Genomic DNA, 17,072 nt, shown 5'->3' with positions numbered 1-17,072 from the left:
ACACTACCCAACTACAAAACTTACTATAAAACAATACTAATCAAGTTAGTGTGATGGCAGTGAAGAATAGTCAAATAGATCACTGAAACAAAATAAAGAATCCAGAAATAGATCCACATATAGTCAACTGATCTTTGATAAGAGTGCAATGGTAATTCAATAGTAAAGGATAGTCTTTTGAATAAATGGTGTTAAAAACTGGACAACCACATGCAAGAAAATAACGTAACATAGACTTTACATTCTTCACAAAAAAATTAATTAAAAATGTATTAGAGATCTAGGGCCTCCCTGATGGCCAAGGGATTAAGTCTCAGCACTATGAAGCTATTGGCAGCCACTGCAGCACTATTTCAATCCCCTGCCAGGTAGCTGACCCACATGGCGCAGTAGACCTCTCCTCTCTTGCCCACTCCTCCCCTCAGCAGTTTATTTCAGTAGTTTTGCCTGTTCTGCTTCCCATTCTGTCTCTGGTGAATCCTCTCACCCTCCACACTTCTGGCCTACACCCCAACTCTTGTATGCATAAATAAATCTTTTAAAAATGTATTATAGGGCCTCCCCTGGTGGCACAGTGGTTGAGTGCTGGGCTGCAAAGCTGCCCGCAGCCTCTGCAGTGCCGGTTCAATCCCCGGCCACCTGGTGAGGGTCCCACATGGCATGCAGACCTCTCCTGCCATGCCTGCTGCTCCCCTCAGCAGTGTATTTCGTCTGTCTGCCTGTTCTGTTCCCCGTTCTGGCTCTGGTGAATTCTCTCACCCTCCCGTGCTTCTGACTGTACCCAGTGCTTGTATAAATAAATAAATAAATCTTTAAAAAAATAAAAATATAAAAATGTATTATAGATCTAAAGGTAAAATTCAAAACTATAACTCCTAGAGATAACATAGGAGAAAATCTAAGTGATCATGGGTTTGTTAGTGACTTCTGAACTACAACAACAAAGCATGATCCATAAAAGAAAAAAATTACAAATGGAGCTTAGTAAAATTAAAAACTTCTGCTCTGCAAACAACATTCTTAAGAGAATGAAAGTTAAGCCACAAACTGGAGGAAAATTCTTGTAAAACACATTCAGATAAAGAACTTTTACCCAAAATGTACAAAAAACTCATGAAACTCAACAATAAGAAAACCCAGTTCAAAATGGGAAAATATATAAATGGACACATCACCAAGGAATATATATATAGATTGATATATTAGCATATAAATCAATTCAATGGAGGAAGTCTTCTAAAAAAAATGGTGCTGGAACAATTGCATACCCATAGCAAAAATGAATGAACTTGTATCTATTTCACATATCCTTTACTAAAATGAACCCAAAATGGATCACATATTGAAAATGTAAAATAAAAACGAACTTTTAAAAGATAACATAAGGAAATTTTTCAGGAATGTAGGGCTCGGTATAGAATTCTTATAAATGGCAGTAAAAGCACAATCTATAAAGCAAACAAAAGAAATAGATTGGACTTCTTTAAAACTAAAAACTATTGTGTTGTGAAAGACTAGGACACTGAAAATGCAATCTACAGACTAAGAGAACATATTTCTAAACCACACATCTGACAAAGATCTCTTATCTTCTGCATACTGGGGAAAAATATTTGCAAAAACACTTATCTGGCGAAACCTCTTATCTAGACTATGTAAAGAACTCTCAAAACATAATATTTATAAAAGGCAACTTAAAATGGGCAAAAGACAGACATTTCACTGAGATATACAGATACCAAATAAGCAAATTAAAATATATTCAACAACTCCAGTCACTGGAGAATCAAATTAAGAACTTGATCTATTGCTCAATGCACCAATGGCAACAGCTAAAAACAATTTTAATTACTGAGAGTGCCAAATGCTGGCAGGTATGCCAAGAAACTGGATCGCTCATATATTGCTGGTAGGAATGTAAATGGCACAACTCTGGAAACAATTTGGCAGTTTCTTATAAAACTAAACATGTAATTACAGAAATTTCATTCTTGGGAATTTTTCCTAAAAAATGATAAGTATCCACATAAAAACCTGTACATGACTGTAAAAAAAAAGCTTTATATGCCCTAGCCAACAATTGGAAGCAACTGTGTCCTCCAATGAGTAAATAAATATTGCAAAGAAAATAGAAAAAAAATGATACTTAAGTATCATGGAATATTTCTTAGCAATAAAAAGTAATGGGCTATGATACACACAACTTGAATGAATCTCCAGGAAATTATATTAAGTGAAAAAAATTTTCAAAAAGTCACATGTTCTGTGATTTCATTTATATAATGACAGTTATAAAGATGGAAGAAATTAGTGGTTGCTGGAGGTGGGGATGGGTGGAAGAATAAGAAAAAATGATGTTATACAGGAAAGTAGAACTGTACATACAAAATATGCAATATTAATTTCCTATTTTGGCCAATGTGCTATAATTATGTGAAATTTAGAGGAAACTGAGTGAAGGATACATCAGATCTCTCTTTGCAACTTCCTGTAGCTCTAAAAGCATTTTAATATAAAGATTACATTTTTAAAAAATAATTTATAAACACAATAACAGAAATTTTTAGAATATTTAAAATGCCTAAAGTTAATAGGAGGCACATTTTCACCTAAGAAGAGTTAGATTAGAAATGGGATACTATAGTTATAACTGTATGACTGGTTCCTTTAAGAAAGAACCAATTTGTGTTTCTTTTGAAAGATTTGGTAGATTATTTTCTCCAGAAAAAGGAAAAAAAAAAAAAAAGTAGGGGCTCCCCGGTGGCGCAGCGGTTGAGCGCTGGGTTGCGAAACTGCGCGCGGCCTCTGCGGCGCCGGTTCGATCCCCAGCTGCTCCCCGGCCACCGGAAGAGGGTCCCACATGGCGTGCAGACCTCTCCTGCCACCCGCTGCTCCCCTCAGCAGTGTACTTCGGTCCTTCTGCCTGCTCTGCTCCCCACTCTGGCTCTGGTGAATTCTCTCACCCTCCCTCCAGCACTTCTGACTGTACCCAGTGCATGTATAAACAAAACAAACAAACAAACCAGCAAACAAATAAATAAAAGCATGCCTCTATTAAAAAAAAAAAAGTATTCTGCAATGGTCTGCATGTTATTTGGAAATCTGGATATTCATATAAATATCCTTCTTCAGATAAGATATTAAAAAGTAAAAACATAACCATCTTAGTTTGAGTAATAAAATTTCATTATTCTCTGTGCCTCTGTTCATTTTAATCGTGTTTTTATATTATTTTTTAAATTTATTTTTAAATTTTAATTTGGGTATTACATTTTTGCTCTTCCATATATGGGTATATTCCACTACCCTCCATCAAATCACCCATGCCAGTACACCCTCTGCCTCCCTCACACCCCTTATTCCCTTGCCCTTCTTCCCTCTGCTAACCGTTAAATTCTTCCACTAAGTTTAAGATTTATCTTGCTATATTTGGCCTGTGTATGTTCTATATTGGATACATTCATTATTCTTTTTTAATGAGATAATATTAGTTTACAACATGGTATAGTTTCCAGGAGTACATTTTCTCACTTCAACAACTGCCCATCACCAAATGCCCAGTTACTATCCACCAACAACCAATTGGCTTCCTTGATCCATACCCTTTCAATGCTTTCCCCTCTGGTAATGGACAGAAAAACTAAGATTTTTACATTTACAAAACTTCCTCTTGTATTTCTTCTATAAAGACTTGGATTGGGAATCGAAGAAGGAAATATCGATTAATGGGGATTGAAGTTCCACCTCCAAGAGGAGGCCCTGCTGATTTTTCTGAGCAGCCCGATCCTGGTTCTTTGTCTGCACTCACACCAGTAGAAGAAACTGGCCCTGAAGGAGGAGAGGATAATGAAAGAAATGATGACATATCCATCTGTTTGTCTGAAGGAAACTATCAAGGTATTTTATGTGCTGCACTTTCTACTAATACCTTTTGAAAATTTAATGCATTTTAATTTGCTTTTAAGCTCACTGTACTTCAAATCTAAAGTCTTCAAAACATTTGGTTAAATGTATGACAAGAAATAGATGCATATTTATTTTATTCTATTGTTAACAATAATTGTATACACTTAAAGTGTGCAAAATGAAGTTTTAATATACATATAGTGAAATTATTACTACAATAACATTAATTAACATATCCAATTCCTCACATAATTATTTTTTGTGTTTATATAAGAGCACCTGAAATCTCTCTTAGCTTAGCAAATTTCCAGTATACATATAATATTGTTAACTGTAATCATAACTGTAACTTTGTACCTTTGGACCAATACCTCCCCATTTGCTCCACTTCCCCATCCAAGTAGCTAACTTTCTACTTTGTGCTTCTATGCAAATGAGTATATTAGATTCCACATACAACTGAGATCATGTCTTATTTTTCTTTCTATGTTTAGCTTATATCACTTAGCATTGCATCTTCCAGGTCATCCATGTTGTCACAAATTTCAGTATCTTTTTTTTCTTTTGATTTTTATTGTATTTATTATTATTATCATTATTATTATTATTATTATTATTATTATTTGGATAGCATTGGTTTACAAGACTGTATGTGATTTAGAAGTATAAGTTCACACTTTCAGAAATGTTTGTTCACAAACCATACCCAACAATCAGTCACCCATAGTCCTCCACCAAACTCCATTGGGTCACATCCTCAACATGCTCCCCACTACCACCCTCCCAACTGGTAACCTCAATTCTGTAGTCAACTGTCTAGGGTTTGTTTTGGTTTAGTTTTGTCTGTCACTTTGTTTTGTTCCTTCATATTCCATATCTGAGTGAAATTATCTGGATTTATATTTCTACTTGTGACTCATTTATTTAACACAATCCTTTCCTATTCATCCATGTTATTGGAATGGCAAGCTTTCACTTTCTTAAATAACTGAGTAGTATTCCATTGTGTGTGTGTGCATGTGTGCACAGCATCTTCATAATCTACTCTTCTGTTATTGGACACAAGTTGTTTCTATAATGTGGCTATTGTGAATAATGCTACAATGAACATAGAATGTGACGCAATCCCTTTGAATTCATGTTTTTGCATTCTTGTGGAATGGAATTTCTACATCATAAGGTGTGTCTAGTTTTAATATTTTGATAAACGCTATAACATTTTCCATAGGGGTTAGAGAAGAATACATTTTTTAGACTAGTTTACATTGTCACAAAGAGTGCACAAGGGTTCAATTTTGCTGTTACCTTGACAATATTTGATTTTTTTCACATGGGCCATTCTCACAACTGTAAGGTGTTATCACATTGTAGTTCTGATTTGCACTTTCCTGGTGATCGTTGATGACGAATATATTTTCATTGGCCTGTTGGCTGTTTGCATGTCTCCTTTGGAAAGTTACATATTTCTTCTGACCATGTTTTGATTGGGTTATTTATATTTTTATTACAAAATACCTGTATTTTTGTCTCAGTACATCACATTCACTGAGTTGTTTTATTTTCCCACTGTTTCCTTTTTAAAAATTATTTATTTACTTGTTTCACATTTTTATTAATATTTTGACAGTATAGGATTTTTCCCCTCAAGTGTGATTATTGTGGCTCTCCCTCTGTGAAAACACTACAGTCCTTTATAGTCTAGGTTCTCCCCCCATAATCCCTGTTCTCTCCTCCCTCCCTCCTACTCCTGTCCAGAGCCGTCCGGAATATGTGCCATGTTGCATATGCTTGCCATGAGTTCGTTTGCCATGAGTCCGCTTTACTGTTTCGCCTATTGGAGAACCACAGGTTTTTCCTGTTAAAGCACATAAGACTGGGAGGTACAGGGGGAGGAGCTACGAGGGTATAAGAAAGGAACCACAAGAGAGAGACTAGGGACTGCGAGGAGGGACTGCGAGGAGACTGTAAGGAGATACGGCAAGGGTTACTGCGAGAGGAGCAGAGAGAAGGCCAGGGAAGTAAGAAAGACAGGGAAAAGAAAGACATGGAAAAGTAGGAAAAGGATAAAGGAAAGATAAAGAAGCAAACGCTAGCGTCAAGTTGTCTCAAGCCCCTCATTTTAATCCTCAGCCCTTCTCTTCCCGTGCCTCCGAATCCCGCGGGTCGGGACATACTCCCCTGCCTTTCCCATCTTTGATGCCTCAAATCTATGGTCAACTTTCAAGGGTTGGTTTTAAAATTTTTGTCTGAACCTTGTTTGCTTTCTCTATATTCCACATAAAAATGAGATCATCCAGTATTTCTCTTTCTCATTTTGGTTTACTTCACTTAGTAAGAGCCCTTCCAGCTCCATCCATGTTGTTGCAAATGGCATGAGTTTGTCTTTTTTGATTTTTGAGTAGTATTCCATTGTGTATATATACCACCTCTTCTTGATTCATTTGTCTATTTTGCAGCACTTAGATTGTCTCTATATCTTGACTTTTGTAAATATCGCTGCTATAAATATGGAGTACAGGTTTCTCTTTGAATTAGTGTTTTTGAATTTTTGATGTAGACACCTAGGTTTGGGATTACTGGGTCATATGGCAGATCCATTTTTAGTCTTTTTTATAGGGGACTGGACCACTCTACACTCCCACCAAAAGTTTAAGAGGGTTCCTATTTCTCCGCACTGTCACCATTAGGTGCATCTAATTGTTGCTGGTCTTTCTGTGTGGGTCATTCTCGGGTGTGAGGTAGTATCTCATAATGGATTTATTTTTTTTTAAAGATTTATTAATTTATTTATACAAGCACTGGGTACAGTCAGAAGCGCGGGAGGGTGAGAGAATTCACCAGAGCCAGAGTAGGGAACAGAACAGACAGACCGATGAAATACACTGCTGAGGGGAGCAGCGGGCGGCAGGAGAGGTCTGTGCGCCATGTGGGACCCTCACCCAGCGGCTGGGGATTGAACCAGCACTGCAGAGGCTGCGGGCAGCTTCGCAGCCCAGCGCTCAACCGCTGCGCCACCGGGGAGGCCCCTCATAATGGATTTAATTTGCATTTCCCTGATAAGTGATGATGAAAATTTTTTCATATGCCTGATGGCTATCTGTTTGTCTTCCTTACAAAAGTGCCTGCTTAGCTCTTCTGCTCATTTTTTGATTGGGTTATATTTTTCTTTCTGTTGAATTGTATTAGGTCTTTGCAAATCTTTGATATCATTCCCTTTTCAGATGCACGGCATGCAAAAAATTATTCCCATTCAGTGAGGTGTCTCTTGGTTTTGGTAACTGTCACTGTACAGTAGCTTTTTAGGTTAATGTATTATCCCAGTTGCTTATATTCCCCTTTGTTTCCCTTGCTGCTGGGAACGAATCTGCAAAAGTGTTTCTGAAGTTTATGTCATGAGTGTTTTGTCTCTGTATTCTTCTATGCATGTTATGGTTTCAGGTCTTACATCCAAGTCTTTTATCTATAATTCTGAGTTGATTTTGAGAGATGGTGTGAGATTGTGGTCTAGTTTCATTCTTTCACATGTGGCAGTCCACTTTTCACAATACCATTTATTAAAGAGATTTTCCTTTCTGCAGTGTATATTCTTTGCTACTTTGTCATAGATAAGCTGTCCATATATGTGTGGCTTTATTTATGGTTCTCAATTCTATTCCATTGGTCTGTGTGTCTCTTTTTGTTCCAGCATCAAACTGTTTTAATTAATATGGAATTATAGTCTGAAGTTTGGATGTATAACAACACCATTTTCCCCATTTTAGTTAGGAGAGCTTTGGCTATTTGGGTCTTTGTGATTCTATATGGATTTTAGCAGTGTTTTTACCCATGTTTTTTAAAGAATGCTATTGAAATTTTTATTGGGATTACATTGAATTTGCAAATTACTTTGGGTAGAATGGCCATTTGATAATGTTGATCCTCCAGTAAATGAGTGGGTACATCTTTCCAGTTATGTGTGTCTTTTTGACACTGTTTTGTTGTTTTCTTTGTATAGGCTCTTCACCTCCCTTGATATTCCCAGGTATTTAAAATTTTTGGTACAGTTGTGAATGTGATTATGATTTCCTTTTTTTGTGTGTGTGTGTGGGACCCTCGCTGGCGGCAGGGGACGAACCAGCGATGCAGAAGCTGCAGGCAGCCTGGCAGCCCAGTGCTCAACAGCTGCACCACCAGGGGAGGCCCTTTATGACTTCCTTTTAAAGCTGATTGTTTGCATATAGGAAGACAACTGATTTTTTGTAGTGATTTTGTAACCTGCCACATTATTGAACTGGTTTATTGTTTTAATAAGTTTTTCTGGGTTCTCTCTGTATATGTATTACCATGTCATCTGCAAATAATGATAGTTTTACTTCTCTCCTAATTTGGATTCATTTTATATCTCTCTCTTACCTAGTTGCAGTAGCTAGGAATTCCAATACTACATTGAATAGTAGCAGTGAGAATGGACATCCTTGTCTTGTACCAGATCTTAATGGAAAGGCTTACAGTTTGTTACCATTATGAATGATTCCAATTATAGATTTGTCATGTCTGGTTTTTATTATGCTAAGATATCTTATTTTATCACCATTTTTTCAAAGGCTTTCATCACAAATGGACATTGACCTTTATCAAATTGTTCTAGGCATCTCTTATATCATCATATGGTTTTTACTGTTCTTTTTTTTTAAAAAATATTTATTTATTTTTTATTTATTTATACAAGCACTGGGTACAGTCAGAAGCACGGGAGGGTGAGAGAATTCACCAGAGCCAGAGAAAGGGGCAGAACAGGCAGAAGGACCGAAGAACACTGCTGAGAGGAGCAGCGGGCAGCAGGAGAGCTCTGCGCGCCATGTGGGACCCTTGCTGGCAGCCAGGGATCCAATAGGCGCTGCAGAGGCTGCGGGCAGCTTCGTAGCCCAGTGCTCTACCGCTGCGCCACCACAGGAGGCCTGGAGGCCCAGTTTTTACTGTTCTTTATTTTGATGTGATGAGTTAAATTGTTTGCTTTTTGGATGTTTAATCATCTCTGTGTCCCTGGAATAAATTTCATTTGATCGTGGTGTATAATCCTTTTCATGCATTGTTGGATTCGATTTGCTAAGGTATTATGGAGGATTTTTGTATCTGTTTTCAGTAAGGAGACTTTATAGTTTTCTGGGTTTTGTTTTGTTTTGTTTTGTTTTTGTATTGTCTTTGATTTGGGTAGTGGTGTGAAGTTGGCCTCATAAAATGTGTTTTGAAGTGTTTCTTTTTTCTTAAAAAAAAATTTAAAGAATCTGAGCTTGACAGGAATTAGTTTGTCTTTGAAAGTTTGGTAGGAATGCCTTGCGAAGCCATCTGGTCCTGGAATTTGGCTTTTTGGGAGAGTTTGGATGACTGTTTAAGTTTCCTTCCTCATGGTTTGTTTAGATTTTCTACTATTCTCCTATTCAGTCATGAATGATTATATAATTCTAAGAATCTGTCCCTCTCATCTAGGTTGTTAAATTGGTTTGCATTTAATTTTACATAGTAAACTGATTATCTGCTGAATTTCTGAAGTCTTTTGTAATTTCTACTCTCTTGTTTTTGAACATATTTATTTGTTTTTCTCCCCCTTTTCTGATTAATCTTAGCTAGAGTTTTATTTTATTTTTTTTCAAAGACACAGTTTTTGGTGTCATTGCTTTTTGAAATGTTTTTTAAATTTCTATTTCATTTATTTATGCTGTGATTTTTATTCCTTCCTCTATTCACTTTTGGATTTTTTGTTCTTCTTTATCAGGTTTCTTAAGGTGACAGATAAGGTTTTTAATTTTGGCTGTTTCTTGTTTTTTGATGTGTGCCTGTATTGCTATATACCCCTCATAGTACTGCTTTTGCTGTGTCCCATACTTCCTGGAATATTGTATTCTTGTTATCATTTGTCTCAAGGTGGTATTCACTAGGTTTTTTTCCAGTCTCCATGAATTAGAGGATTTGCATTCTTTTTCCTTGCAGCTCATTTCTAGTTTGATTTGTTGATACTATGTTGTTACCCAGTATGTGGTCAATCCTGGAGAATGATCCATGTGCACTTGACAATAATGTGTAGTCAGTTTATTGGCATGCAGTGCCCTAACTATGTTTATTAAATCCATGTGGTCAAGTTCTTTGTTCTGGACAACTTTGTCCTTATTTATTTTCCATCTCATTGGTGTGTCCTTTGGTGATAGTAGGTTATTGAAGTCTCCAACAATTTATATATGTATATGTGTATGTGTTTGTGTTTGTGTCTGTGTCTGTTTTCATATTTGATAGTAGTTGTCTAATACATTTTGGTGCTCCTTCATTTGGTGAGCATAATTGATAGGTGTTATATCTTCCTGTTTTATCATTCCCTTAATCATTACATGGTGTCTATTCCTGTCTCTTTTTACCTGGAAGCATTTTTATCTGATATAATTATGGCTATCCCTGCCCTCCTTTGGGTGCCATGTCTTTGTAGAATTGTATTTGTCCCCTTTACTTTCAGTCTATGTTTATCCTGCAGCTTAGGTGCATTTTGTGGAGGCAGCAGCAGATTGGATTTTTCCTGATGCAACTAGATATTCTGTTTTTATATTGGTAGGTTCAGTCCATTGATATTTAGGGTGATTATTGATATATAAAAGTTCTCTACTGCCATTTTGTCCTTAGTTTTATGATTCTATTTAATTGCCTCTTCAGTTCTTTGTGCTTATTCCTCACTTTGGTTCAAATACTAAAACTACTGTCAATATTTCTAGAGGAGGATTTAGTGGTTGCAAATTCCCTAAATTTCTGTTTGTCTGAGAAGATCTTGTTATTCCCTCATATCTGAAGGAGATCTTTTTAGGATAGGGTATTCTTGGTTGGCAATTTTTATATAGGAATATTTTGAATATGTCACATCATTCTCTTCTGGCCTGTAGTGTTTCTACAGAGAAGTCTGATGTTATTTTTTTTTAAGATTTATTTATTTATTTATTTATGTATGTATGTATTTATTTATTTATTTATTTATTTATTTATTTATTTATTTATTTATACAAGCACTGGGTACAGTCAGAAGCGCAGGAGGGTAAGAGAATTCACCAGAGTCAGAGCAGAGAGTAGAGCAGGCTGACTGATGAAGTACACTGCTGAGGGGAACAGCATGCGGCAGGAGAGGTCTGTAGCACCATGTGGGACCCTCGCCTGGCGGCCGGGGAATGGAACCGGCGCTGCAGAGGCTGCGAGCAGCCTTGCAACCCAGCACTCAACCGCTGCGCCGCGGGGGAGGCCCAGAAGTCTGATGTTATTCTAACTGAGATTCCTTTATAAGTTATGTTTCTTCCCCTTCATCATCTTTGGGTTTTTGTTTTTCTTTATATTGGACTCTTGAGCATTTTATTACTATCTGTCTTGTTGTAGGCCTTGCATTGTTTGTGTCGTTTGGTGTTCTTTTAATTTTCTATATTTTTGTCTTTCATCCCTCTTCAAGTTTGGGAAATTTTCTTCCCAAATAATTTTTCAGTTCCCTTTTCTCTCTTCTCTTGGGATGCCTATGATTCTTATGTTTCCTTTCCTCATGGTGACAGATAATTCTTGAAGTGTTTCTTCATTTTTTTCCCTTTGTATCTCTCTTTATCTATTTTGATTCATTCCCCATTTGCATCCTCAATCTCACTGATTCATTTTTCCATTTATATTATTCTACTCCTTGGCTTTTTCCAGTACTTTCCATCTTATCCATTGATTTTTTTTTTCTACCTTTTGCATTTCTACTATTATCTTACTTAGAGTTTCAGTTTTGATTGACTGTTGCTTCTAATTCATTTGTTTTCCTGAGTTTTCTTGCATGTCTCTACACTCTTTTTCTACATTTCTTTATATTGTTACAATTCTTTGATTCTTTTAATTATGTCTCCTTTCAACTCTGTATTTCATAGGAAGAAAACCTCTATACTATCTTTGTGACATCGTTCTGGAGATATTGTTTCTCTATGGTCTATTTTTCTCCTGCAGACTTGCTTAGCCATTTATATTAGTCTTTCTCACCATCATTTGTTTAGAGTTTATTCTACTGTAGTTGGGGCTTTTGTTGTGTGTGAGTCCTTCTCTTTCACTGTACTGGTCATTTGTCAGTTGGAAGGTATAGAAGCCGGGGCCTTGTGGAGATCCAAAACTCTCTTGACAAAAAAAAAAAAAAAAAAAGATAAATGGTGGTATCACACTCCAAGACTTCAAACTATACTACAAGTCTATAGTAATCAAAATGTTATGGTATTGAAAAATAAACAGACACACTAACCAATGTAATAGAATTGAAAGCTCAGAAATAAGCACACATTATATAGAGAGTCTATGGAAAAGAAGTTAAGAGTATATAATGTTAAAAGAATGTCTATTGACCAAATGGTGTTGGGAAAACTGAACAGCCATATGCAAAAAGTGCAATTATACCCATCTTTCATACCATACACAAAAATTGACTCAAAATCTTGCAACAGTTGGATATAAAGCTGGTAGACATACAATACATACAAGAAAATATAGGCAGAACTCCACAAAATTGGCATGCGGGGTGTCTTTACAGTCTCAACTACAAAACAAAGGAGGAAAAACAAAATTAAGCAAATGTTTTAATTAGTTAAAAAAACTTTGGTATATGAAGCTATCATTAAACAAAAAAATTACCCAGCTGAATGTAAGAATATATTTGCATTTTATCCATCTGAAAAGGAACTAAAAACCATGATCTACAAAGAACCCATATAACTAAATAAAATAAAAGAAATTAATCACAAAATGGACAGAAGAGCTAAATAGACCGTTCTGAAAATAGACATACAGATAGCCACTAAGCACATGAAAAAATGTTCATCATCACTTATTATGAGGGAAATGCAAATCAAACCCTCTTACTCCAGTGAGAATGAACCACATGAAATCCAACAGAAACAAGAAATGTTGATGAGGGAATGAAGTAAAGGAAACCCTCTTACCCTGTTAGTTTTCCATAGCCACTATGGAAAACAGTATGGAGGTTCCTGAAAATGTTAAAAATAGACGTACCATATGATCCAGCAATTCCGCTTCTAGGCAACTACCTGAAGAATACAAAAACACTAATTCAAAGGGATATATCAGATCCTTTGTTCATTGTAGCAACAAAACTGACAAAAGTAAACCAAAACAAAGCCTGGAAATACAGCTGTAGAACTGAGGGTTCATTGGTGGAGGGCATGTATAATGCAACAAAAGAGGGGGGATAAGCCAATGGCCTAGAGTAAAGAACAAAGGTTCATGAGGGTGGTGTGATAACATACATCTGAGGAAGTATGCACCTATTCCCCTAAATCATATCATGCAGTCTTGTAAACCAATGTTCTCTCTCTCTCTCTCTCTCTCTCTCTCTCTCTCTCTCTCTCTCTCTCTGGAGTCTTCTATCTCTCAATGCAATATTTCATATACTGAGCAAAGAGACTGAGAGACACTTATTCACTGTTATTGTCCTTTCTTTCTAAGAAAATAAGTACTTCCCTAATACAAAGCTTCTGGATTTCCAACTTCTACCTCCCACCTTCTTCCATTTTTTTTTTCTTTTCCCTAAGTTGAGATGAAGAGAAAAAAAGGTGTGATTGATATTGATAAAGAAAAATCTAATTGGATTCACCCCTTATCCATCTGCAAATTCTAGCTAAAGTAAAAGGTAACTCAGCTCCTTAATTTCAAGTTACATGTCTACCAAAATAAATGGCTGGAGTAATTTTTTTAAAGATTTTAACTAATCCTCAGAAGCAAATTAAAGTATGGGAACAATTGATATCTATAACTTTAAATTTATAATAAATCATTTTTCCTCTCTATTATGTGGTGTGTACATGAAAGATAATTTTGCATATAGTTACTTAAGGTGAGGATATGTTCACCATATAGATTGCCCTCTAGACCTTTCACTGATTAATAATTCTACTTGCTTATTTTCCAGTTAGCAGAATTGCTCTTCATGGGGAATAGCCAGACAAATTGACAGTGTTTACCTTTCAAACTTCTGATGATATAGAAACTATTTGTAAGCAAAAGAAAGCATACCTTATTTAGCTTTATCTCTTCATAACTTTTTATTTTTATTTTTATTTTAAAGATTTATTTATTTATTCATACAAACACTGGGTACAGTCAGAAGTGCGGGAGGGTGAGAGAATTCACCAGAGCCAGAGCTGGGAACAGAACAGGCAGACTGATGAAATACACTTCTGAGGGGAGCAGTGGGCGCAGCAGGAGAGGTCTGTAGCGCCATGTGGGACCCTCACCGGTGCCCGGGATGGAACCGGTGCTGCAAAGCCTTCAGGCAGCTTCAGAGCCCAGTGCTCAACCACTGCTCCACCAGGGGAGGCCCTATAACTTTTTATTTTATACCCCAAAACAGTTTATTTATATTTTATAAAGTAATCACTATGCATGAATATGTTGCCTGTAAGGCAGAACTGTGTACAAAGTTATGAGTAACTGACAGCAGGAATACAAAGCAAACCTATAAGTAATGAAAGTAATAATCTCTTTGATGAGCAATATGACTCCTATTCTGAGGACACCCATAACTAATACCAGCACTGCATCTAAACCTAATGACAATTTTCCCTCCTTTAATTTCACATAGGATGTGAAATGCCTATGATCTGAAATGTCCGAATAGTGAACAGATAAAGTTTCTTCTCTAGAAACCCTTTGCTTTTAATTTCTTTATTTTATTTTTTTAAATTTCAGTTATTATTTAATTTTGGCATAAATTTTTGTTCCCCCATATGTGCACATGTTCTAGTTACCCTCCACCAAACTTCTTGTGCAAATACCTCATCTACCTCCCTCCCTCATCCTCTCCTTCCTCCCCGTTTTCCCCAACCGCCCTCCCCCACCAACATTCCCTCTGGTAACCATTAAATTCTTTCATGAAGTCCAAGATTCATTTCTGCTGTATTTCGTCCTGTGTGTTGTTTTTTGTTGTTGTTTATATTCTACTGATGAGTGAAAGCATCCATTATCTTTCTCTTTCTGACTTATTTTGCTTGACAGTCACCTCAAAGGCAATCCATTTTGTCCCAAAAGCCACTCGTTCATTTTTAAGCAGCTATGTAGTATTCCACTGAGCATATGTTCCATGGTTTCTTTATTCGTTCATCTTTTGAAGGACACTTAGTTGTTTCCATGACATGGCTATTTTGGACAGTACTGCTATGCACACAGGCATACATGAGTCTTTTCATGTAGGGTTTTCATATTTTCAGGTTAAATTACCTAACATATATTGTTGTATCATAAAGACATTCCATTTTTATTTTTATAAGAAATCTCCATACCGTTTTGCAAAGAGGGTGCACCAACTTTAATTCTCACCAACCGTGGGTAAGAGTTCCTTTTTCACCACATCTTCACCAATGTTTGTTATTTCCATTATTTTTAATATAGGTCTTTATCACAGTAGTGAAGCGATATCTCATTGTGGTTTTGATTTGTATTTCCTTTATAATAAGTAATTTTGAATAATTTTTCATATGGCTATAGACCATATGAAAGTCTTCTATAGAAAAGTGTCTTTTTAGATCTTTTCCTCATTTTTTTTGTTGGTTGTCTGTAAATTCTTTATTGTTTGATTGCATAAGAATGTTGTATATTTTGGAAATTAGCCCTTTATCAGATGTATGATGTGCAAATATTTTTTTTGCCATTCTGTCGATTGCTTTTTTGGTTTTGTTATAATTTTCTTTGCGTTACAAAGCTTTTCCCCCTAAATTTATTTCTTTTCTATATTGTCATTCATTTTTGTATGGTAACTGGTTTCTCACCTCAGGTGTAGTACCCATAGTTCACCCTCTACCATAACACCATAAACCATCACCATAGTCCCTTGTATTCTTCCCTCCCCACTTTTGACCTCTCTCCTTCCCACTCCCCTGCTTGATGCTTCAGGTTTATATTCAGCTTGCAAATGTTGTCTTTTTTCTTGTCCTACAAAAGCTTTTTAGTTTGATGTAGTCCCAGTTGTTTATTTTTGCTTTTTTTCTCCTTGCCATTGTGGTTGAGACCCCAAATTCATCTTTGTGGTAGATGTGCTGCAGTGTGTGTCTTATGTTTTCTTTAATGTATTTTTTGGTTTCAATTCTTATGTTCATATCTTTAATCCATTTTTTTAAATTTTTGTGTATGAAGGAAAGTGTGAATCTAGCTTCATTTCTTGGCATGTGGTTATCAATGGTTCCCAATACAATTTGTTAAAGAGGCTTTTTTCCCTCCATTGTATGGTCATAGCTCCTTTGTCAAAAAATAACTGCCCAAATTTGTGTGGGTTTATATTTGAACTTTCCATTCTATTACATTGTTCTGAATTTCTGTTTTTGTTGCAATACCATACATACTGTTTTGATTACTGTTGCTGTGTAATATAGTTTGAAGTCGGGCGGTATGATACCTCTGTTATTCTTTTTCTATCAGGATTTCTTTTGCTATTAGGGCCTTTGGTGGCTCCATATAGATTGTATAACTCTTCTATTTCCTTGCAAAATTTTATTAGGATTTTGATAGATATTGCATTGAATCTGTACATTGCTTTAGGTAATATGATCATATAGTAATATTTATTCTTTTAATCCATGAGCACAGGATAACTTTCCACTTCTTTGTGTATTATTTTATATCCTTTAAAAGAGTTTTATAGTTTTCAATATATAGGTCCCTTTAAGTTTACTCCCAGTTATTTAATTCTTTTTGGTGTGATTGTAAATGGGATTGTTTTCCTTTATTTTAATACATTGTTTGCATATAGACATGCAACTGTTTTTGTATGTTGATTTTGAATCCTGTCACTTTTCTGCATTCATTTATTATTTCTAATAGTTTTTTTTTTTAACATGTCATTTGCAAATAGTGATACTTTTGATTCTTTTCCAATTTGGAGTCATTCTATGTCTTTTTCTTGGGTTTAATTTTGTACGTCTCTCTTATTTACCTTGGCATGAGGTGGGGGCAGGAGGTGAGTCTGGATCTTAGATACACTATCTCAGTTTGAGAATGAAGACAGTCACTTCTGCCGCCTCTCCTTTCTCTCCACAGCAAGCTCTGTTCAGTGCTTTAGTTGTCATAAGTTCCCAACCCACATGCCTACTGTTCCTTTCTGCCACTGGTCATGATCTATTAAACCTGAGTGTCCCTTTTGGGGT

At 36.0% G+C, this 17,072-nt stretch overlaps 1 protein-coding gene across 1 annotated transcript in view; it reads left to right on the top strand.

Annotated features, from left to right (window-relative positions):
* The window catches only part of HDX (highly divergent homeobox), a gene marked incomplete at its 3' end in the record, with an annotated part of 148,651 nt that overhangs the window by 108,825 nt on the left and 22,754 nt on the right, over positions 1–17,072 (top strand). The window contains exon 6 of the mRNA XM_084258580.1: positions 3,690–3,897. Coding sequence (XP_084114706.1) covers positions 3,690–3,897 — 208 coding nt within the window. The remainder of the gene's footprint in view (positions 1–3,689; positions 3,898–17,072) is intronic.

The sequence above is a fragment of the Talpa europaea genome (genome assembly GCF_964194135.1).
Source record: "Talpa europaea genome assembly, chromosome: X".
Lineage (NCBI taxonomy): Eukaryota > Metazoa > Chordata > Mammalia > Eulipotyphla > Talpidae > Talpa > Talpa europaea.
Note: the sequence above shows the minus strand (reverse complement) of the source record. Positions and strands in the feature narration are given on the sequence as shown.